This window comes from Delphinus delphis, chromosome 2 (genome assembly GCF_949987515.2).
Source record: "Delphinus delphis chromosome 2, mDelDel1.2, whole genome shotgun sequence".
Taxonomy (NCBI): domain Eukaryota; kingdom Metazoa; phylum Chordata; class Mammalia; order Artiodactyla; family Delphinidae; genus Delphinus; species Delphinus delphis.
Genome location: NC_082684.1, coordinates 118,643,909 through 118,669,188, shown reverse-complemented (window position 1 = coordinate 118,669,188; position 25,280 = coordinate 118,643,909). Strand labels below are relative to the sequence as shown.

At 44.8% G+C, this 25,280-nt stretch overlaps 1 protein-coding gene across 3 annotated transcripts in view; it reads left to right on the top strand.

Moving 5' to 3' along the window:
• The window catches only part of TTC23 (tetratricopeptide repeat domain 23), a 109,875-nt gene extending 86,082 nt beyond the window's left edge, over positions 1–23,793 (top strand). For 2 of the 3 annotated variants that reach the window (XM_060003648.1, XM_060003650.1), the window contains 4 exons: positions 2,309–2,436; positions 7,059–7,208; positions 22,213–22,295; positions 23,053–23,793. In XM_060003648.1, the coding sequence (XP_059859631.1) occupies positions 2,309–2,436; positions 7,059–7,208; positions 22,213–22,295; positions 23,053–23,167 (476 nt within the window). In that variant the 3' untranslated portion in view covers positions 23,168–23,793. The remainder of the gene's footprint in view (positions 1–2,308; positions 2,437–7,058; positions 7,209–22,212; positions 22,296–23,052) is intronic. The other variant, XM_060003649.1, reaches the window with a different exon arrangement.
• Positions 23,794–25,280: the final 1,487 nt, after the last annotated feature.

Sequence of the window (25,280 nt, the reverse complement as noted above, 5' to 3'; positions counted from 1 at the left end):
TGTTTTTTTCCGAAGAAAGAAATAACCCTGGGGGATCCTAGATGCTTCTTGCCTTCTACAGCTTCCCCAACATCCTCTCCTCCACCAGTGTTTTTTTGAGCTTGGCAAGACTCAGCATAATAAATTAATATGAAAAGGTGGAAAAGAATTAAGTGCTAGAAGTTTCTACACTGAGTAACAGTGAGGAACCTCCACACTGGTTTCCATAGTGGCTGCACCGACTTGCATTACCACCAACAGTGTAAGAGGGCTCCCTTTTCTCCACACCCTTTCCAGCATTTGTTATTTGTAGACTTTTTAACAATGGCCATTCTGACTGGTGTGAGGTGATACCTCTTTGTAGTTTTGGCTTGCATTTCTCTAATAATTTGTGATGTTGAGCATCTTTTCATGTGCCTACTGGCCGTCTGTATGTCTTCTTTGGAGAAATGTCTATTAAGGTCTTCTGCCCATTTTTCTATAGGGTTGTTTGGTTTTTTTGTTGTTGAGTTGTATGAGTTATTTGTATATTTTGGAGATTAAGCCCTTAGTTTCTACTTTATTGGTTCAGAATTTCCAAACCAAGGGAATTCCCTGGCTGTCCAGTGGTTAGGACTCTGTGCTTTCACTGCCATGGGCCTGGGTTCAGTCCCTGGTCGGGGAACTAAGATCCCACAAGCTTTGCAGCACAGCAGGAAGGAAGGGAGGGAGGGAGGGTGGGAAAGAAGGAAAAAAGGAAAGAAGGAAAGGAGGGAGGGAGGGAGGGAGGGAGAGGGATGTAGAACAATTTAAAACAAAAAAAGAACTTCCAAATCATGTAGGTGGTGCAGATTCAGCCCTCAAACATGTGCCTGCCTCACGTGCAGTGTCCCAGTTTCTTTCAGATGCTCTTTTTCTAGCCATGGCCTCTGGAGGGACAGCCTTGAGGCTTCTCCTTGGACCAGCGCAATTGTTCTTATCTCAGTTTTAGGGATTCCTGGCTATATTGGTTTTCTTTTGCTGCATAGCAAATTATGGTTGTTTAAACACCCAGTTTAAGCTCACAATTCTGTCAGTCAGAAGTCTAGCATGGTAAGGCTGGCGTCTCTGCTCAGGCTAAAATCAAGTTGTCAGCCAGCTACATTCTCATCTGGATCATGGAGTCCTTTTCTAAGCTCATCCCTGTTATTATCAGGATTCAGTTCTTTGTGGTTGTAGGACTGAACTCCCCATTTTCCTGCTAACTGTTGACCTCTCTCAGCTCCTATGGGCCACTCTTGAGTCCTTGTACCATGGTCCCCTCCATCTCAGCAATGGAGAACCTCCTTTTCAAATCCCTTTCATGCTTCGAATCTCTCTGCCTTCCTTTTCTGCCTCCAACTGAAGAAAACTCTGTTTTTAAAGGGCTGGTGTCATTAGGTTATGCCCAAGGGGTAATCTTGCTTTCTCACAGTCAACTGTGCCATATAACATAATCTTATGACAGGAGTAATATCTCAGCATATTTATAAGTTCCACCCATAATCAAAGAGGAGGGCATAATCAAGGTTGAGGGTCATTTGGGGACATCCTAGAAATCTGCCTATAACACTGGATTTTTGCAGGGAGCCCCATTCCAGCTTCCTACCACACAGAGGCCTCAGGCTTCATCTCCAGCCCTACTCAGGCTTATCAAACCCCATCTTGGAATACAGTACACATTTTTCCTAATCCCCTCGTGGACCATTCAGCTTTAGCTCCCCTTCCCTGCTTTGGCTTTTAGTTTCCTCTTCATTTTCCATACCTGAGATTTTTCCTTTTTTTGCTTTCAAGATTTGCAAATATTTCAAATATTTTTGTTATATTATAACCAGTATGCTTAAGTGTTTGGAATGGTTGAGGTTTTTGCTTCAGCAGCGTGTCAGCCATATTTTCCAGAATTTTAGGGTTACCACGCTACATTCCAAGATTACAGAGTCCACTGAAGTCAGTGGATCCTTGGAGTCCTAACCCCAGTGAGGAGCAACCAGAGTTTTACAAAGAATTAATGGTTAATCAGTCTGAAAATTTAACATGTGTCAGGTCTAGGGGATAGTTTCCCTGTTTGCATTAACTTTGCTTACTGTATCACTGGGAAAGGGAAGATGTATGAAAACCAACGAAAATAAATTGCAGTATCTTTCTGAGAACTAGACCCTGTCTAATAAAACAGTCAGATTAATTGACAAAAGACAGTTTCCTTAACTGGGTTATCTTGTCCAATTACTTATTATTTTCATATCATTCACCATGACTAAACACATAGTTATTCTGTTTCCATTTCAAATCTGCAAGCTGTTTTCAAAGTTGTTGTTGTGATGCTTTTCCTCAGATGTGGCTGAGCAGTATTTTCAAGATAGCATGGCTAATCTTAAGGATGCTGAAGGGATAGGAAAAGCCAAATTTCTTTCAATTCAAGATGATTATTGCCATTTTCTACAAGTCACTGGACAAAAAGAGGTAAGTGAGTTTGGACCACAGCTGACTAGTTATTTACCTTGGCGACCCAGTTGATATCCAAAGGGCTACTCCTGCACTCTGAAAGCATTAAGCATCTACCATGTGCAAGGCATGTGCCAGGCTCCACGGGGAGAGGGATAAATAAAGCCAGGCAGCCACTCTTGGGCAGCTCCCAGATATTCGCTCTCGGGAAACAAAAAAGTTCATGAGAATGTAGATGCCATGTCCACCTGCAGAGTATCTTAAAGGACTAGAAACCTTGAGAACCCACTGGAGAGACTCTGCTTGCCGCAGCCTGTGGTTCTGGCTGGCATAGAGGGTGGAAGTTAGTGTGTCTAATTCCTCTCTTACTATCTTAGCTAATGGATGAAAGTTGCATATCTAATAAGAACTACACAGTGCAGAAGTTACGGCTCACTGTCCGTTGAACCATACAGGCATGTTTTCCATGGCTTGTAAAAATGGAACCAGACCCAGAATTTATATTCATTGGTACTTAAACCCTTGGGAACTTATTCCATAAAAAGCCTAACAACTACCAGATACGCACATGCTTCATTTATACAGATATTTTTTTCAACTCTAACCTGTCAATGGGACCTCCCTGGTGGTCCAGTGGTAAAGAATCCGCCTTCCAATGCATGGGACATGGGTTCGATTCCTGGTCAGGGAACTAAGATCCCACATGCCATGGGGCAACAAAGCCTGCACACCACAACTACTGAGTTTGCGCGGCTCAACAAGAGAGCCCACATGCCGCAAACTACAGAGCCCACGCACCCTGGAGCCCGTGTCACAACTAGAGAGAGAAAACCTGCATGCTACAACTAGAGAGAAGCCCACGCGCCGCAATGAAAGATGCCGCATGCTACAACTAAGACCCGACGCAGCCAAATAAATAAATACTTTTTAAAAAACCAAAAACCTCTAACCTGTCAAGGCAAGTCCTTGAGATGAAAACCTTTTTATTTCCTCTGCTTTTATGTAGACCTTCTCCCCGACAGCTCTCTCCTAACCCTTAATCCTTCACCCTTCTCTCAGTTGATGTGAGCTTAAGGAACATAGGTTTTTAATCTAGATGCACGAATGTTCGTCGGGCCAAAGTCGGGCTACAGTAACCATAACAAATGGAGTTTCCATATTTTTCTGGATCACCCAACCAAGTAGAGAGGGGCCTTCCAGTGGCCTCAGATTCCAGAACATCTCTAGAAGTTCTATGTGGAGTGCTCAGGGCAGAGATCTGAGGGGAATTCTGCCCCCATCATGCCTCACCCCTTCCAGCTCATCAGTCATTTTTACCTTCAAAATGCCCCTTGAATCCATCCATTGGTTGCCATCTCCACCTCTGTCAGTCATCATCTCCCAACTGGACCTCTCTAACAAACTCTGGCTCCGCAGCTGCTGCTTCCACTCTTGCCCTTTTCTAATCCATTCTGAATAAGGAAACCATGTTGATCTTTGCAAAAAGCACATCTGATCAGTGGACTCCCATTTGTAAAATACTACACTGGCTCCTCAGAGCCCTTAAGATAAGCCAGAATCCCACATTGCCCACAATACCTTGCACGTTATGGATTCTGCTGACATTTCCAGTCTCATTTTTGCCCCCTCCCCTGATCTGTGTTCCAGCCACAGTGGCCTTTTCTAATCCCCGCTTCTGGGCAGCACCAGCATTTGTCTCCTGCTCTTGGAAGGTTCTTCCTCATTGATCTCCTGGCTAATGCAGATCCATCCTTCAGGACTCACCAGCTTGCCCGATTCCCCTCCCTCAGTCTTCATTAGATTCTCCCCACTATTCTTCATCATAGAATCCTGTCTGATATAATTATATAACAGAGTAATGTATTACAATAATATATTGTGGACAGTTACTGTCTCTCCCTGACTAGACCAAATTCCATGACAGCAGGGACTCTTATTCATGGTGAGGGAGCGTTGAGCCAATGGGTAGATGGATGCTTGGCTATGGGCTGTCTGACTGCTCTGGCTGCCACAGGGCATCCACCCTTTTCCCCGTTCCTGTCTGGCTTCCTGCCCTGGTGTCTGTCATCACAGCTGCCACACCTCACTGCCCCTGCCCAAGTCACCCAAATCAGTGGCATTGATCTAAAGATGTACCTCACTTCCTGAGGCCTCCCCTGGAGATTTTAGCAAACTGGCTCTTTTCATTCTACAGCCCCTGCCAGCCCTTCTGGTGCCCTTGTAAGAATAGACAAAGCTGCCTCTTCCTCAGGTGGGTGCAGTCCATGCCAGGGCACATTGCTTAGAGAGCGGAACACGGGCCGGACTTCAGCCCTCCTCATTCTCCTGCCAGGCACCCTTGTGTGTGACACAATCTGTCCAACCAAATGTGTCACCTTGTGTTATGCTCACTCTTGGTTACAGACCTCACTGTGGGTTCCAGCAGGAGCTGGCCAATGGGGCCGGGCCCAAGGACAGTCCCAGGCACGAGCACAAGGATGTGCTCAGACCACCTCAGATGTGTCACAGCCTACATGTGGGCTAGGACCCTTTGCCAACAGGAAGGTGATACTTGGGAAGGAAAATGCCTTTTAAGGTAAAATGTAAGTGAAGTTTACTTTGCCACAGGTTAAAAGATACTCTTCTAGTTGTGCTGCTCTGCTGCTCAGGAATCTTCTCTGACTTCTTATTCCCCATAAGAAAATCTAAACTCCTCAGCCTGGCATGAAGGTCTCCACCACCAGCCCAGCCCGTGACTCCTGCCTCATCTCCCTCTGCTCCTCTTCCTACTTTCTCTGCTATAGTCAAATTAGTCCCCTCACTGGCCTTGAATGTGCCGTGTGCTTCCCCCAGCTCCCACTGTGCTCCCAGGTTCCCATGCCCTCTTCTTGGTCCACCTAAATCCTATTTATTCTTCACTTCTCTCCATTAAGCTTTTCTAACTCTCAGAGACTATCACTGTCTCTTTCCTTTAAACCCATATCCATGTGGCATCTCTTCCATTGCCATCTTGACTTGCCATTCAAGTTCATGCACATCTATCTCTAGTTTCCCCAATCAGGCTGTAAATGGCATTGAGAGCTTCATTTAGGAAAAGGTGTCTGGCTCTTCTTTCCATCATTGGCTCCTCCAAGGCTGACAACCAATTTTCATGGAAGAATTGCCAAACCCAACAGTTGCATCACAGACACTGGGAAGGGACACGACAGGCTTTAGCATCAGGCAAGACCCATACCAAGGTGGGTCACACACTTCACAATTTACAGTTTCTCTTCCCCAGCAGTGATTTATCTTTCCATCTGAGAAATTGTTTCTGCCTTAACAGTGCCTTTTACCGTGGTTCCCTGATCCCACCCCCAGCACCTAATTCATATTCTTGCCAATAAACTGAGTAAAGGCCTTGCGAACTCCTCTATCTGGGGAGCGCTAGCAGGATGCCTTCAGGGCTGTGCGGTGGGCAAGGCTCCTTCACTGGTTCCTGCTTTATTCGGCTCTATTTTTCTTTTAAGGTCCACTTATTTCTCCCATATATTTTTTTAAAGATTTCCTTGATGTGGACCACCCCCAAAGTCCTCAATGAATTTGTTACAGTATTGACCCTGTTCCGTGCCTTGGCTTTTGGCCATGAGGCATGTGGGATCCCAGCTCCCCGACCAGAGATTGAACCCGCACCCCCACACACACTGGAAGGCGACGTCCCAACCACTGGACCAACAGCAAAGTCCCTATTCGGCTCTTATATTGGGCGTTTGTGATCTCTACCTGTAATCATGCTTTTATGTAGAAGATCGTAGAAGAATTTCAGGAGAAACATGGGAGACCGACATACAGGGCTTTCCCTCTGTATGTCTTGGTGTATGACTGAAGAGATTAATACCAGCTCATATTTTGTATTCCATGTTGGTATAAATAAATCAGATAAACCAAACAAGATGTCAAATGTATTTAACTTTTCACCATGTTGGAATGTTTGCTTTTGGTTTCCTGAACTATTTCTTGTGAGAAATGGAAAACCCTGGAATATGTTCTGGATGTTCTGTAAATGCCAGGAAACTCTGTAGTTTTCACTTACATAAGAACATCACTGTGTACAGAGGGAGAAGAGCCTGCAACTAAGAGGGATTAAAACTGGCAGGTTCCAGATCCTAGATCTGCCTGCCACTGATGGGCTGTCTGACTCTGAGCAAGTTTCTTGACTGCTCTATGCCTCAATTTCCTCCTCTGGCAAACAAGGATTAAAATTGTGCTTATCTAAAGGAGATGGTGCAAGTTAAATGAGCTCACACACATAAACAGTTTAGCATGGTTCTTGCCACATAAAGGACACGATGCAATGCATGTTAGCTTTTCTTCTTACTACTCAACTAAAATGGGTTCCTGTAACATCTGAGATGGCTTTTTCTCCAGGGGTCCTTTATGCATTCTCTCTTCAGAGTTCAAACCATTCCTGTCCCCCGCAACACCCCCTCACCCCATGTATATTATTTCCTGATTCCTATTTAAGGAGGAAAGTAGGCTCAGCTCATGAGACACTCTACCCAAACTCATTCCCCTAAAAAGTGAAAATACATTACCAGTTACATCATTTTCTTAGGAGGCACTGATCTTTATCCAGCTTTGAACGTTTTATTTAACCAGACAGTTTTTTGTTCCTTTCACAGAGAGCTACCTCCATCCTGAGAGAGTCCCTGGAGGCCAAAGTGGCAGTGTATGGTGATCTCAGTCCCGAGGTGGCAGAGACATACCGGCTCCTGGGCGGGGCTGACCTGGCACAGGGGAACCAGAGAGGGGCCCACAAGAAACTGAAGAAGGTAAAGCTGCAGCCCAACTAATGTGGAAAAAAACCCTCCCACCCTTCCCCACAGGTAGCTTTCTCTCCCTCCACCATGCTCTTTTTAAATGAAACTTTACAAGTGGCTTATTTATGTAAGATGACATCACTTTTGCAGCTGATCTCAGCTCACACTTTTTGGGGTAAAAGGTACAGTAATCCTCTTATGCACATAGATTTTTAAATGAATTATCAATTATTCTTTACTATGAAAATAATTTTAAATTTGTACATAGCGTAATTTATCAATCTTTATTATTTTTTTTTATTATTTTTTATTTTTTGCGGTACGCGGGCCTCTCACTGTTGTGGCCTCTCCCGTTGCGGAGCACAGGCTCCGGACGCGCAGGCTCAGCGGCCATGGCTCACGGGCCCAGCCGCTCCACGGCATGTGGGATCTTCCCGGACCAGGGCGCGAACCTGTGTCCTCTGCATCGGCAGGCGGACTCTCAAGCACTGCGCCACCAGGGAAGCCCTCGATCTTATTTTATTTTACTCTTTCTGTACACCCAGTTTATAGAGGAACTCTTTGTGTGTTCTTCTACTACTTATGTTTATTTTTTTTAATTTGGAGTTTATGTGGATGGCATGAGGTATGGATCTAATGTTATCTTCTTCCCAAATGGCTGCCCAGTTGTCCAGCACCATTTTATTAGAGAGTCCATCTATGCTCCAGTGAATTAACACTTTCGTCACATACTACATTTCCACATGTACTTGAGTCTCTTTCTGGATTTCTTTCTATTCCACTTTTCTCTTTGTTTATTTGAATCCCAGTACCTCATTGCCTTAATTATAGAGATTTCATAGCATGATGTAGTACCTGGTAGGATTAGACTCCCCTCGTGTTTTTTTTTTTCTTTGTCTGCTTTGGGTCTTCATTGCTGTACGCGAGCTTTCTCTAGTTGCGGGGAGTGGGAGCTACTCTTTGTTGCGGTGCGCGGGTTTCTCAGTACAGTGGCTTCTCTTGTTGTGGAGCACGGGCTCTAGGCGTGCAGGCTCAGTAGTTGTGGTACACGGGCTTACTTGCTCCGTGGCATGTGGGATCTTCCCGGACCAGGGCTCAAACCCGTGTCCCCTGCGTGGGCAGGCGGATTCTTAACCACTGTGCCACCAGGGAAGCCTCCCTCGTGGTTTTTGTATATCAGGTTTTCTAGATATTCTGGCATCTTTATCTTTCCACATGAATTTTGGTATCAACTTATCTAGCTCCATAAAAAGTTTGTTGGTGTTTTTTGGAGAATTGTTTTATTTGTAAATGGACATTGGGAGGATTGACATCATTATGATGTTGAGTCATTCTACCAAAGAACAAGGGATGTCTTTATATGTGTTCATGTCTACTTTTGTAACATTCAGGCACATTTTAAAGTGTTCTTCATATAGGTTTTGTACATTTCTTACTAAGTTGATTTCTAAGCATTTTATCTTCTTTAATGCTACTATAAGTGGAGTTTTATCCACTGTTACACCTTTTGACTGGTTATTTTTGTGTGTACGAAGACTATAAGTTTCTCTGTGTTAATTTTATATTCTGCTAGTTTGCTTAATTCTTTTCTTGCTTGAGTTAATTTGAGCACCGATTCTCTCAAGTTTTCCAGGTGTACTATTACATCATCTGCAAACAGTTTTACTTTCTGTTTTCCAAGTTTTATGCCTCTGATTGATTTGTCTAATTGAATTGGTTCATACCTCCAGAACAATAATAAATAATGTGGAATAATAGGCATCCTTGCCTTGTTCCTGATCTTAATGGAAATGCCTCTAGTTATTCCTCATTTAATATATGCTGGCTTTGGACAAAGATTTATATATATTTATCATGCTAAGGGAGTATCCATGAATTTCTATTTTCATGAGTTTTTTTTAATTAGAAATAATTGTTGGGTTTTTTAAAATTAGAAACAATTGCTGGATCAAAGGCTTTGTCAGCATCAATGGAGATAATCAGATGATTCTTCTTAGATCACTTAATATGGTACATTTTATTATAATATTGAACCAAACTTGCATTCTTGGAATAAATCTCCTTAGTCATAATGAATTATTCTCAGTGTGATGTTGATTCTGTTTGCTAATATTTATTTTTTGCAAATATTTTGCACCAATATTTGTAAGTGATATTTGTTTAAGTATCAATGTTATTTTGCTTCATAAAAATAATTTGGAAGTTTACCTTTATTTTCTATGCACTGAAGGATTTTATACAACATTAAAATTATCTAGTCTTTGAAAGTTTGTACCACGTGTAAAACTCTTTAGGCATGGTGCTTTTAGGGGGGAAAATTCCTTGACAATTTTCTCTACATCTTCTACAAACAAATTGGTCTGTTGAAGCTTTCTATCTCTAACAGGGTCATTTTGGTAAACTGTGTTTTTCTAGGTAATTATCTATTTCATTCACATTTTCAGATTGATTTGCCAAGTAGTCTCATGGATTTTTCAAATTTCTACTTTTTTAATAGTTATTTTCCCATTGTAATTCTTAGTTTTTTATTTGGATTTTCTCACTTTTTTTCTTGACTGAGTTAGTTAGTGGTTTGTCTATTTTGTTAATTTTTCTAAGAAACAGGATTTGAATTCTATGGATAAATTGCCTTCCTATTCTCTATTTCATTAATTTCTGATTTTATCTTTATTCTTTCTTTCTTTGTAACTTATTTTGTTTTACTCTGTTGGAGTTTTTCCTATCTTTTTGAATTGGGAATTGAATTCATTTGGGTTTTAATTTTTATTGATATAAGTGTTTTAGGCTATGAATTGTCCTCTTATTATTGCTTTAAATGCATCTTATAAGTTCTGTCATGTTGTGTTTTCATTACATTAATTAGTTTTAAAATGGTGAAAACCTGGGAAACTTTAAGTAATATAGCTGCCCAAACCAAAAGAATTAACTTTAGTTCTGAGTGGGCTGTCCTATAGGTCAAGCCTTTTTTTCTCTTTTTATGACTTCTGATTCTGCTGCAAAAAGCACCAGATTTGGTAACATGTGTGGTGCCTATTTTTTAATGAGATAACATATATTTATTATCAATTAGTCAGCAGTAGTTATTGGATATCTTCTATGGGCCACTTACTGTGCTAGGCAGAACTGGGGAAAGACAATGAATAACCAAGATAAATATGCTTCTTGTCTTTGTGTGACTTTCTAGTCTAGGCAGGAAGATATATTAAACCAATCATTTCAGATAATTTTAAACATTACACATGTGCCAAAGACATTACGGTGAGGGAAGAGGTAAGAAAGGTAGCTGAGGGTGGCAGTTGCTCTGGGTTTCTCCATACCCCACTTTTAAGCTAATGCTTATTGAGTGATTGTTATATCCCTGGCAGTGAGTTAAATGATTTTTATCTATTAACTTATTTAAGCCCTATAGTAACCCTAAGAGTTGGATACCTCTACTCTCTGGTTTTGCAAAGAGGGAAACTGAGGCTGAGAGGATAATTGTCTCAGCCTTGATTGCAAAGCTAGGAGTCATCAGAGCGGGGATTTAGCACCAGGCAGTCCATATTGTGCAGTCTACTCTATGCTATCATCTGTTTTACAGCTTGGGCTTCCACGTAAGATTTTGTTTGAACAGGGGCTTCTTGTGCTTTAAGAAAGTTTGAATACCAGTGGCACAGTGGAGAGAATGCCAAGATAAGGATATGTAGGAGTCTTTGGGTTGCCACTGACAATACAACTCAAATTAGCTCAGGTATAAAGGACTGTCTATTGTCTTATGGTTTCCAAGAAAGCACTGACAGGCACATGATTAGCCGGACAGGAACACAGTGGAGACTTGGGAGAAAGTGCCAAGGCCAGACTAGAATGCCACCAGGGCTCTCTCTGCCCAGGAGTCCTGCCTGCTTCTCTCTGCACCTCCCCCTACTCCTCTCTCATGGCAGCATCTCCCCTCAAGATGGAAATCATGGTGACCAGCCCCCCAGAGTTTTACTTCCTACCCCTGCTGCCATTTCTCAGTCACAGCTTGGAAGTTCTCAGGGAAAAATTGAGAGGCCTGGCTTGGATCCAGTGCCCACCCCAGATCAATCAGCTGAGGCCAGGGGTGTGGTAGGGAGTAAGAACATGGTGCCTTCAAGGCTGATGGGTGGCCCACAGTGGAGGTGGTGCAAGAAACACGGTCCCATAGTTAGAAGACCTGGGACAGGGTCACTAGAGCCCCTCCCTATTTGGGGGCATGTGCATTGAGTATAATAGGCATGCCATAGCCCCTTCCCTTAAGAGAGTCTCAGTAAACACCTAACTCTGATATTATGTGCTCAGTATTGTGCTACAGGTCCACACTGTGATCAACGGGAGAAAGGGGATTAGGGAAGGTGTCCAGATAAGTATTCCTGAAAAAGAGCATAGCCTAGCAGAGACAGGAATTCCCATGTTGGAAACGAGGTGGAAGAAGAGACTCAGGGGCAAGAGAGTGAAGCCTATTTAAGAAGCAAAAAGCGGGCTTCCCTGGTGTCACAGTGGTTGAGAGTCCGCCTGCCGATGCAGGGGATATGGGTTCGTGCCCTGGTCCGGGAGGATCCCACATGCCGCGGAGCGGCTGGGCCCGTGAGTGATGGCCGCTGAGCCTGCGCGTCCGGAGCCTGTGCTCCGCAATGGGAGAGGCCACAACAGTGAGAGACCCGCGTACCACACAAAAAAAAAAGAAGCAAAAAGCAGTTGGGGTACCTGTCTGCAGAGGAGCTGGGAATGACCTCGCTGCCATGTTTGCAAGTTAAGGGGCTGAGACTTGATCCTTTAAGCTAGGGTCCCAAACGTTGGCCTGCAAGCTGAATCCAGCCCACTACCTGTTTTTGTGTGGCCCCTTAGTTAAAAATGATTTTTTACAGATGATTATAAAATCTGTAATCATTTTACAGGTGATCATAAATTGATTTGATAGAGAACACTGACTTTGAACCACAGCTAAGTGAAATTTTATCCTCCCCCCAAAAAAAGAAATCCATTATTTTCATTAGTCGAACTAGATTACCCCAAAAATATACTTATTATTATTATACTTTAAATTTCATCGACAAAAGTTTGTGGACATTTGTTTCGTTTCCTCTCTTGCTAGGTTAAGTACCTACATAGTAGCTCGATTTTATCCCTTGGCCCACAAAGCCTACAATATTTACCACCTGCCCTTTGCAGAAAAAGTTTTCTGAACCTGGCTCTAAGCATCTAGGAGCCACTGAGGGAATTTTAAGTAGGGCACAATAGGTCTATATTTGTTCTTTGGATTTTTTTTTTTTTTAAATCACTGTGAGGACAGTGTTGAGAATGGAATGGAGTGGCCCAAGAATCAAGGCAAGAGGCCTCAGTTTTGTCATCTGTAAAACAGAGAAAACAGCAACCCCAAGCCCTCCTTCACTCCCACAATTGTTCTGAGGCCAGTATGAGGCAAGGTGAGTGGGGCTGCTTTGGTAAGTGCCAGGCCCTGCCCGGGTGCAGAGTGCAGGCCGCTGAAGGGCCCAGACGGAGGAAAGAGAGGAGCTGTCCTGGCCAAGGCATACCACCTGCCCTTGGGAGTCTCAACTTAGCTCCTTCTTCCTTGTTTCTCCCCTGAGGAGGGTAGATGGAATATGGAAAAACTCTTCTGAGGGTTCAGCCTAGACACTCAACTCCAGGCAGGGGAGGGACCCAGGAATAGGGGAGGGGGGCAAATGTTAGCAGACGTGCAAGAATTTGAGTTGGAGCCACACAAACCTTCATATGGTCCTGCTGACTCCAGTGGGGCCAGGCTGGTTCCACTACTGACCACACCCTGGGGGCCAGGCTTACTGCTGCTATGGCAGCTCATACATCGTTCCCAACCCTCACAGCAACCCTCCAGGTCAGACCTTAGTAGCTCTGATTTACAGACAAGGGGCCTGAGGCTCCTAGAAGTGAATTGTCTATGGGTAAGTTACTGTTAAATAAATCCCACATTTTCCTTAATGCCAGTGGTTTGCCAAGTGTGGGTCTTAAACCCCCTGCATTAGGTTCACCTTCTGAACCAGAGTCTGGGGCAAAGGGCCAGGGGCCCAGGGACCCAGGGACCTGCATTTTAGCTTCCAGGGGGAAGTTGAGAATCACTGCTTTGGGCCCCAGGCCCACCCACGGGGCTGAATATCAGCTCAGCTTCAAGAAACTCCAGGTTTCATCACTTCCAGAGCCTGCAGTGGAAGTTGGTGATGTTTTTACCTTTCATTTGGCCTCATTAACCAATCAGTCCTAAATACAATGACTGACATTTTAAAGCTATCTGGCCACTTGCCAGAGTCAGAGAGAAAAGGGTAGAAACGTGTATGTCTGCAGGTCATGGCCGCTGTGGTACACACAGTCCTCATTTCCACTGGTCCCCACGTACCCACCTGAGGACAGGGCTGGCCGCTTCATGAACACCAGGGCACACACAGGGCTTTAAACGTGCCTCTCACATCTGCTCCTGAGCTGGACTTTTCAGATGCCGTATTTAGTGCTGGGCTCTGCACAGCCAGCAGCAGCAGCAGCTCTCAAAAGCCACTGGCCCAGCGTTTCTCTTGTTTTTATCACAACAACAGCTGCATCCCCCAAGTTTTCAACTCTGGAGCAGGAATCCATTGAATACTGGACTTTCCAGATGTGCTCTCCTGTGCTGAATGGCCCAGGCATGGTTCTGTGGGCATGAAAAACAGGAAGGCACGAGAAACAAAGCAGACAGTGGGATTAAGTTACTGAAAAGAAAACCATAGTATTGATCTTTCTTTCAAAGGCATCTGCAGGGGAACGTTGGAGAACTCTGTTGGCTCCAGATGGAAATTTCCACTGCAAAAGTTCCCATTTTTGCAACATGGAGAACTAGATTTTCATCCAGGTAAAAGGCTGCAAAAAAGAATTCACAAAGACTGTTTCTAGGTCAGAAGCATCTCAGGACTAATCCCAGACCCAGTTACCAGGGTTGGGTCCCATCTTAATCTGGCCTCCCTGTTAGGTACTGTCATCATCAGGGTTCCATCCACCGCCTGATTACTTTATAGCTGTGAACATAAACATTTTCTATAAAAGAATAACAATTTTATGTGACCTCTCTCTCCAAGAAATTCAAAGCCCACTACGATGAATCATTTGAAGAAAGGCAAAAGAAAATGGTTTTTATTCATAGGTTGACTGTGCGAAAGCCAACGCTGGACAGGTGTTACGTGGCCACAGGTCAAATCTCTAGAACAGACTGTCAGGTCCTTGCTGTTCCTCCAACCGGCCAAACACACAGAGCCTTCTGCAGATGGCTGTATTTTATACATGATTCATGTCCTGTCATTCCATCAGCGGCCCGCCTAGTTTCGCTTTCCCTTTAAGCCTTTGTGGTGTTTTCCTTGTTGCCCTGGATACCAGGCAATCCAGAGCCAAGTTTGGAGTCCCCGCAGAGCCCTGTGTTAGCCCGTACGGCTTTCAAGGGTAGAGTCTCATTCGTCCTTGATCCCTTGATCTTGATTTTTCTAATCATCTTTGATTAACCCACTGCTGGGCTGCAGCAATCCACCTCAGATACTTTTTGAAAGAAAGGAAGGTCATAATGACATTGATTTCGTATACAGAATCCTGTTCTTGGTTTGAGAAGTGTGCTTGAAGACACTTCAAGCCCTCATTAGTTACTTGGAGATGTTTGTAAATTGGTTGATATAGTATAAGAATGGAAGCTGATGGTTAAAGGGGTCAAGGGCTTAACCTTCTGTGGGGAAAACATGGAGCCTCCCTTGCCTGCTACAGGCTGGGTGGAAATCAGAATTCCAGGTCTCCTGGCAATAGGATGCCCTGTGTCGTCATCTGCCAGGAAGAGTTGCTCTCCTTGGGGTCGGGCCCCCTAACTATGGCAGCCCAGGCACAGTGCCTCCCACCTTCCCTGTCCCTTAGAAAACATATATAGGCGCTGAACACAGACTGCCCAGGACAAGGCTACATTTGCTATGGAAAGCTCCTCCAATATGGGAACACTTACCGTGGCTTCGTGGGTGCACAATGCCTCAGGAGTTCCTAAATTGGCATCAAAGTCTGGAGGGTGCAGAACTGTGGGTGTGGACAGACCATCCTGGCCTGAGACCTTCTGGTGTTTGTCAAAACCTCATTGGATGCAGGAGAATTGTGAGTTTATGGGTGGATTGCCTGGGATGGAGAGAAAGGCAAAATCTCCTACCACATAAATTCAGTGTGACCTTTAGCAAGTGGAAAGAGTGATGCTGGGAATGGCAGGTGCTCCTACACCAACTCAGGAGGGACTGGGTGGGATGGCCGAGCTCCACATCAGGAGGGACCTGAAAAGCTTAATTTTAAAGGGGGCTCGATTTCTTGCTCTATCTGGCCCAGAAATAGGCAAACCCAGCTTTTCTACAAACAGCTGGCTGTCCACTCTAAAAACAAAGCCTGAATTTATATGTGGGTAATGCAGCAGGAGGCCCCTCCACAGGAAGTCCTGCTGATACATTTGTTCTCTAAATATTTGTGCTGCAGTTATCCTGGAGAAGGATGATGGTAGCTTGCTCCAAGACAGTGTCCAGGGGCTGGAGCAAAGTCGTGGGGGAGTCAAGGGACGTCAGTAAAGATACAGAACCCATGGCACTTGGCAACTCAGAGGTGACGAGTGAGGGAGACAGCAAGGATGACACCTCGACTCCAAGACAGGCATCGTAGATACTCAGGGAGAGCTTTTCAGACGGGCCGCTCTGAGCAGCTCTGTGAGTGGCAGCGCCTAGGCCTCCCTCCCTTTCTCCCTCCTCTCCCATTTCCCTTGTCCCGGGGCCCCTGGTCCTCCTCTATCTGTATTTCTTTCATGGGAGGCTTCCTACCCACCTGTGCAGCAATCCTTGAGTCTCAGAATTAGTGGGCTTCCAGGTAAGGGAGCTACAGGTGTGTGTTTAAGTGTGTGTGTGTGTGTGTGTGAGAGAGAGAGAGAGAGAGAGAGAGCGGGGCCGGGTATGCTGCCTCAGACACTTGCCACTCCTCCTGCCTGGAACCCCCACCACCTCCCCCAGACCTGGTGCTCTCCACATGGCTGACTCCCCGTCCTGCAGGTTTCAACTTGAATGTCACCTCAGAAAGGCCTTCACCGACCCAAGTACCCTCTACCACTACTGACACCACCACCCCTTTATTCTTTCACAGCCCATGTTCTTTTTTCTTTTCCACAGCTCTTATCATGAGTTGTTATGCTATGTTTGTTTACACATTTTTAAATGCCTGGCTCCCGCACTACACTGGAAACCCCCATCGTCTGTTCCATCACTGAGGTGGACTCAGGGTTGGTGTCTGGCAGGGGCTCAGCAAACATCTGCGGGAATGTGTGCCTGCAGCAGAAGACGCAGGTCCAGAGGACAAGGCTGGTTTCTGAGGGGCTTGGGAAAACCAAGCCCCACCCCCGTGTGACCCTGTTTCTATAGGACAGTGCTGTCTGATGAACGGTATCTTGGTTTGTCCTTTCACTTCCCCAGTGATCATTTCTGCTTGCCTTGTAAAGATTAGTAAATGAAAAGTATATTTGTGTTTTTCTAAACATTTAAGACATTTCATACTTCCACGTATTTTGGCGTCTGACGTCTTCTTTTCTTCTTAATACTAACCTTGAGAATTGACATGAAAATAGCAGCACAGTTCATGTGTTCCTGGGTAACTTCTCCTCCACGGACATACTGTAGCATCAGATAATATGTATAAAGAAGAGTAGTGATTTCAGATTCTGAGCATTAGAATCATTTGAAATATTTTACCTTTCTCTGGCTTTTTCATTTCATGTAAAGACAAAATACACAGGCTTGGCACAGACCCTTCCCAGGCAAGAAAATGTCTTTCTCCGTTTTCCATTATTGAGTTGCATAGCCTTGCAACTGAGATGGCTCTTTAGCTGCAGCCTGGCTGCAATGCCTCTGTTAATAAATAGGATGTGTCCCAGCAGCACTTTCATTGTTGGAAATTTCCCAATAGAGATGATGATGTGATTTCAGGACTTAAGACTGAAGGTTGAGGGAGAAAAGGAGGGCTCAGGCACCCCAACCCACTTCTGCAGGGGCGTTGCCATGACTAGAAATGGCCCTGAGTACCAACTGTAGATTTTCAGAGATCCCCCCCAAAATCAGAAAATATGCTTCCTTGTGAGTTCAGGTTTTCTAAAACTGTTGTGGTTTTCTAAAGCCAGAGTAGACTAAGTCAGCTAACCTCCAAACCGCAGCTGCCACTGAGCCCACACAGGGCTCAGTCCACACAGGGAAGGGTGCAAGCTATGTCCACACATACGTCCACACAGGGAAGGGTGCGAGCTCTGGGGCACAGAGGTGGGCTGCAGCCAGGGGGACAGCAAGCCGGTGCCTCCTATCCCAGATTCCTTGGCTCCTGAGCTCCTTAGAAACCTAACTTTCAAACCTCAAAGTCGTGTCAAATATAATTTTTAAGGTTCTCATCAAATGCTTAAGACTGTGTCTTAACTCCCCTGGCTTTATGAATGACACCTAAGAGAAAGCAGCACCTGGGGGACAGCACTCTTTCTTTCTGATATTGAACGTGCCCAGATTATGACGGTGGAGGTCTGTAACACTACACCCACGATGGAGCTTCCCTACCAGAGGTTTCAGTAGCCCTGTGGTCCAGCCATGTCCTAAGGTTGTCATATAAGAATTTCATCAGTTGACCTTTTGCTTTACTTATTCATTCATTTAGCAAATATTGCATCTTAGGTGCTAGGGACTGTGCAAGGCCCTGGGACACAAAGGTGAGCAAGACAAACATGGCCCCTTTGGGGACAGCTTGCAGACTGCTGTGAAAGCTTGAATTCCCTTTTGTCTTCCTGCAGGGAGAGAGAAGAAAGCTCCTTGTTTGGTATCTAAGGTATAATAAAAACACAAGTGACTTCTCCCAACCCCTGCAGGTAAAATCAAAGAGAACACAAGCAATATAATGGCTTCGTAAACTTCATCTGGATCCTCAAAATTTGTTTTTTGTCCACTCAAAAGGAAAACGAGAAACACCCTTTGGAGGCTGATTTCAGACCAGAGTGCACTGGCCTCCTTGGAAGAATCTGGAGAGTACAGAATACCTTTATTTATGATGGAGAATGTTCTCCTATCGAGGTTTGAGGAGTTCTTTACTTAGTTCAGCAAGATGTTTACAATGCCTGGCTGCCAGTAGGTTCAATTAACATTTATTGACTTTGTCTCTAATACCTGTTTTTAACAAAACCTACCTCACGCAAAAATGCTTAAACAAATTTAGCTAAGAGCCACAGAACACTGAAAAATTCAATTTATGTTTCTTAGATAAATATATAGCTATGTAAGATGTTTCCTAGTAAAAGTCAGTAATGGATTATTACACTTTTTAAAAAACGTAGCATTTGGGGCTTCCCTGGTGGCGCAGTGGTTGAGAGTCCACCTGCAGATGCAGGGGACACAGGTTCGTGTCCCGGTCCGGGAAGATCCCACATGCTGCGGAGCGGCTGGGCCCGTGAGCCACGGCCGCTCAGCCTGTGCATCCGGAGCCTGTGCTCTGCAACGGGAGAGGCCGCAATGGTGAGAGGCCCGCGTACCGCAAAAAACAAAAACAAAAACAAAAACATAGCATTTGAAGACCAGTTCAATTACTGGATGAACCACTTTTTCCTGTCTCGGTGCCTGGTATGGCCTCCCTGGACACTGTCATCACAAAAGGGATTGGGGCTGAGGGTCTGTTTCCCTCTCCTGGTTGACATCTCCTGGTTACATCTCTTCCCTCTTCAGCTACAGTTTTGGGCAAAGTCCCTTAGTGAGTATAAGTAGCCTTAAAAAAAAAACCCTAATAACACCAGAAAGAGAAGAGTCTTGACTGCTGGGGCATAGGGGGTAGGATGGGGATGGGCTCACCTCTCTCTGGGCTTGATTATTGAAAAGGGCTGCTTTACCCAACCACAACCCTCTCTCCTAACTCCACTCTCTCTACTATCGTAACACCCCCAGTGAAAATGAGCAACAAGGTCTGGGATAGATGTGGTTATAGCAAAACCGGTGAGAGTCCGTGTAAGTCCTGTCAGGTGCCATGTCCTTTTTCCCAGGAATTGTGAATATTCAGCTAATAGTATAATACCTCCTTCCCTAGAGGATGAGGAGCCAGGGAGAAGAAACTTCAATAACCAAAGGAGCATGATGGAAATTCCTCCTGAGTTTCAGATTTTGGAGGCCACCTCTTAAGGCAGAGTGTCCTGAGACCTCAGATTTTCTCAAATAATCGTTAAAATGTCAGTAAAATTCTAATGCTTCAGTGAATGAATTAACACCATTGCATGTCAACATCAGCTTGTCTCAAAATGAGCTGCATCTGAGGCACTCATAAATATGTAAACAGGGAAGTTTGGATGGGTTTAAAATTAGATCTGATCTTTTACACCAAGTGAAGGTATTCCTGGCCAGGTAGGAGAAAATGAAGTCTGTCTGGCAAGATGTGTTAGCCCTGCAGAGAGGCCTCTCCCCGACTAACATGGATGAGGGAGAGCAGGCTTGCTTCTCGCACGCTGTCCGCATCTGAGCCTCCTCTGCCGGGCTTTGGGTGGTGAGTACCCAGGCTCCCAGCAGCTGTGAGCCAAATGGGGAAGAGTGCTAGAAGAGGTTACATCAATTGTCATCAGTGTCCCTCTCCATCTTCTTCCCCTCAAAGCAACACAGAACTTTCTCAAGGTTCCTAAATTTCCAAGGTCACAACAAACTCTCTGTGGATTAAAGCAACACTAGCTCAAACCCAGGGAATGAGCAGCACATTGCCTAGGCCAAGCCAGGGCCCCAGTGCAGATTCAGAAAGTCCGGGGATTGCTGGGCGGAAGGGCTAGGATCCTTGCCTTTACAGAATTTGGATTATATACTAAATAGAATAACAGGAAAATGTTTACTCCTTTTTAGGTGTTATATAATTCAGCTAAGAAATAATGAATATTTTGTTATATAAAAAATCTTGCCATATTTTCATCTAATAATATTTCCTTCTTCCAAAAGACAACCACATTCTCAGAATCCAGAATCACATTCTCAATTCCTCAGATTGAACGAAACATTCAGATGGTCTTGATGTTTTCCACAGCTCATAAAGACAAAGTATTTTGGCTGCCTGTGTGTTAATTTTCCCAAAGACCTAAAAACAGTTGGCCAATCAGAATGAATACAGTCTTCAGTATGATGTCCCCAAACCCCAAAACTTTTGTGACTCGAGCTGTTACCATGTAGAAAAACACATTCAATCTTTTAAAAATATGAAATATTTCAGATATAAGGAAAAGTACAAATAATATAACAAACACCTCTGAGCTTACTATTCAGTATAAGAAATAAAACGTGACCCATCCAGTTGAAGCCCCCTCCCCACCCCATCTCCAGATAGTTACTATCCTGAATTAGATATCATTCTCATCTTTATTATTTTACTATGGTTTTATTTTACATACAAATATGTGCACACATATATGCATTCATCTGCTATTTTCTTTTTCTTCTCTATAATCATGAGATTCATCCATGTGGCGACATACACACATCAAAAATTTGTGTGGTATCATGCATAAACAATACACATATATCACAGTTTACTTATCCATTACTAAATATTCCCAAATTGTTCTACAAAATATTCCCAAATTGGTTGTACCAACTTTAACACCCACTATCAGTATATAAAAGAGTTCTTGTTGCTTCGTATCTTTGACAAAGCTTGGTGTTATCATTATCAGACTATAATTTTTGCAGTTTGGTAGGTGAAGGGGCAATCTCATTGAAGTTTTAGTTTGCATTACTGATTACTAGTGAGCTTAGGCATGGTTATTAGCCATTCTGTTTTCAACTTCTTTGAATATGTTTATATCTTTTGAGCATTTTTCTGTTGGTAGGCTTTTTTTCTCATTACCTTATATGAGTGCTTTATGCTAATCCTTTTCCAGTTTTGTGCAAATATTTTCCCTCAGTCTGGTTTGTCTGTACCTTGCCTAGGGTGCATTTTGGTGCACAGATGTTTTGAATTTTAATATAGTTAAATTTCATCAGTCTTTTTTACTCTTGGTTTGTCTGGATCTTGTCTAAGAAATACTTCCCTACCTCAAGATCATAAACGTATCCTTCAATATTTTCATCTATAAGTTCCAAGTTTTAATTTCACAGTTCCCCAATCTATCTGGGATTAATTTTTGTGTTTGATATGTGGTAGGGATCCACTTCCTTCCATTTGGAAAACCAGTTCCATTTACTGACTAGTTCAGCTCTTCCTCATGGACCCTTCAGGGCCACTTCTGTCAATCTATCAAGTATTAGACTCTCTGCCATGTTTTGTTGATATATTTGTCTGTCTCTGGATGAAAACCACACTGTCTTAATTACTCTAGTTTTATAAAAGGTCTTGACATTCAGCAAAGCAAGCTCCTCCATCTCATTCTTCTTCAAAATTATTTTGACCATTTTGGGCACAACTCTCATGTCTCTCCCTGGCCCAGTATAAGCAACCAAATGGCAGGACAATAAGCAGAAGGAAGAAATCAAGCCAAAGCCAGTCCTGGATAATATACAGCTGAATATTTAACTCCTAAATAAATCAACTCCTAAGAAATTGCTGCATAGTAATGAATACAGAAAGCCCATATAAGATAAAGCACTTCTTTACAAAAAAGCAAAAACATTTTAAAAAGAAGGAAAGTTTTTTGGGCTGTAGCAAGGGTCATTTAAAATTAGAAACTAGAGACCCCTCCTCTGGTCAATAGAAATGTTCTTGCCTTTATTTTCTAGAAACATAACTTTTAAACATAGTTTTGCATACGGACAGTCACAGAGAGTTCTACAAAATAGTGCTAAACTGTACATTTGTTTCCTGGATCCCTCAGGGCATCCAAATTGAAGGTCAGACTGTTCCTGGAAGAAACTCAGAATACACTAATTCCGTCATAGCATGGGTCTATGAATGAAGTATTCTCTCATTTAAGGGAGACTTGATTTTCCTGCAAAATGCTCTCAGTGACATTTCCATAACCTCACAATTACTACTTGGTGTTCTGCAGTGTCTTCAGATCCAGACCCTCTTATATGGACCACAGGACAAGAGGACTCTGGCCACCCAGCAGACCATGGATGTCCTGTCCAAGTGAGTTGGCCTCCCCTCACACTATTTCCCCTGCAATCAGAATCTCAGATGAAGCTGGTTCTGTAAGGTTCTACGGAACTTTCCGTGGAAAGTTTTACTGACTTCCCCATAACTCATAAACTATGCAAGCCCAGTTCCTTTGAATACCCAGTTGTGAAATATCTTCTTGCCAGATATTAGGAAGAAATTAGCTCTTGAAGAATGTCAGAAACACAGGCTGGGATTCGTCCTCCTGCAGACGGGCCGCCTGCAGGTCATCTCACCTGCTGGAGGGCAAAGGCACAGAGCCCTGCTTGGCCTGCGGGAGCCCTGCCTCAGGCTGCCCCTGAGAGCCCTCTGACTTCACCTTGACGGCCAGCCTTCTGGTTTTCACTACGGCACAGCCTGCGTACACCCAGAGCCCGCAGACTGACGGCCAAGGTGCTGCTCAGGGAAGTGCCGCAGGCGGGACACAGCTAGCGGGGTGTGGCGGGGGGCTGTCTCGGAGCCCACCCGCTGGGCCCAGGCCCCTTTAGCAGCTGAGGGTTGACTGTGTCAGCTCAGCAAGAATGGTCACAAGGAATTAGAAAATGGGAGAAGAAACCTTGCGTTTTCTGTTCCTGTGCCACAAGTCTCTCATTTACAGTCCCTCCTGACGCTCCTTCACGAAACTTAGCTCAGCAACCGCCAGGCTTGTCTTCACAGCCGCGAAGACTGGGCGCAAAACGCGGGCAGGTCGAGGGGTGCCCCACTCACCCCACCCTCTGCTTGTTCGCAGGGCCCCCGAGAAGGCCGTGAAGCCTCGGCAGCCCCCAAGAGCCAAGGCGGCCTTCTGCACCAGCGGGCCACAGCACACTGCGCTGGGGAAGGCCAGGCCCAACGCAGACGACTGAGCCCACCCCCACCAAAAGCTCTGCTCATGCCTGGGTGCTGACACTTAGGGTGCTCTATAAATCTCTCTCCAACCAGAAGGTGGACTTCAACAGTCATTGGCAGATTTTCTAGGCTGTTTGCTCCAAATGCAACAGCGGTCCCATAAACTTCCCATGGGCCACCTTTTGACAGTGGATGCCCTTCCCGGTGATTTGGCGCTGCTATAAAGCATTTTTCTTTTTACCACCTTAGTGGTTTTCCTTGCCAGCAAGAATTTTTACCCATCAGCACTACTGTGGCTGAAGGCTTCTCTTCAAAAGTTCGAAACTTCCTGTACACACACACACACACACACACACACGGTGTATAGCCCCTTGGGCAGGCCTGGAGTCAGATCTGGAGCAGTAAGATTCTGGGGAAAGCCCTTTCTTACATAGGAAGGTAATAGAATAAAATGCTAATAAAAGGAAATTTGTAAGTCCTGGGGTCAGTGTTTGTAAAATGACGTCGCCTCAGAACTCCTCAGAGCCTGGAAAGGGGCACCGAGGAAGCTTCTCCTCACTCGTGCACTCAGGCACTTATTGAATCTGGTTGAGCACCCAGGATGTACCAGGCGTGTGCTAAGAACTGAGGGCACGACGACAAACAGGACAGACACACTGTCCCCATCGTCTCAGAGCTTGCCATCCAACATGGACGCTAGTCATTAAACATGTAATAGTGCAGTTGGTTGATGACAACTGAGGGAAAGAGCCCAGTACCACGGGGTAGGTGATAAATGGCCCTGACTTTTCCTAGAGGTCAGGGGAGGCAGGTGTAAGGGAGTGAAGAGAGCTGAGCAGGAGTGAGGCGGGCACGGAGGAGCTGCAAGGAGGGATGCTGACTCCCTGCTGCTGCCAGCTGTGGCCTCCACTCCAGGCAGGAGAAATGTGGCCACCACTCTGGAGAGCTTTTTGTTTTGGAGTTGCCACAGCCCTTGGCCCCCTACTCTCCCAGTTGTGTTCCCATGTAGGTGGTAAGAGGGTGAGGTGGGATGAGTGCTCATGTCCATAGTGGTCTTTAGTCTCTTGGAGGGGAGGCCATCGTCATTCGAGAACGGAAAGATAGAGGGACATGTTTTGAGCACCTCTCTCCATGCTGTTGGTGGTGAGGTCCCATGCCGGAATGAGGTGAATGAGCGCACAGAGGGTGGGAATGGGGGGTAGGCAGTGCTGTTCCTTCTCGTCCCCACCCTAATCCCATGGGCTGGGGCCCAGCAGGGCTGCAGGCTGCAGCTAATATGGCAGCAGGATGCAGCACGGCCCCCTCCCACTCCAACACCCAGTAGGAAAGCCAAAACCACTCTGGGTCCATTTGTGCTGGCCACCTTGAGAACTGATGGGGGAAATAAACCAAAGTTTCATGGCAGCGTGGAGGGAGGCTGGGTCCTTTGTCCTCGACAGTGTGACAGCTGACTATACAGGCCACCCCTGCTCATACCCATCCCAGATAGGCCTGTGGGATGAAGGCACCATTCAAAGAAGGCGTGAGATATCACTACTCACCAAGTATTCTATCTAGTTGAAGACATGGGTTTTGATGTGGATGGTGGAAAAGCATTTTAAATACGATATCACACGGAGTCTGCCTCAAAAATGTTTGTGCACCTCAGAAATTCCTATGCTGAAGCCCTAAAGCCCAATGTGAAAGTATTTAAGCTGGGGCCTCTGGGAAGTAATTAGTACATGAAGGTGAAGCCCCACAAATGGGATTAGTGCCCTTATAAGAAGAGACACAAGAGAAATGATCTTTCTACCATGTGAGGGCACAGCATGAAGGCAGCCATCTGCAAACCAGGAGAGGACCCCCACCAAGAATTAATCCACCAGCACCTTGGTCTTGGATTTTGAGCTACCAGACCTGTGAGAAATAAGTGTCCATTGTTTAAGCCTCCAGCCTGTGGTATTCCGTTATAGCAGCCTGAGCAGACTAAGAGCCCATGCTAGATTTTTGAAAAAACAAAATATAAATTATGATGTTACTTCTTCCTCTATTTCTTGTAGGATAGTATTTTGGAATCACAGAAACTAGAACACTTTTTAAAACATTTAGCCACCACCCTGAGAAAGAATGAATTTAGGAATGTTCCATCAA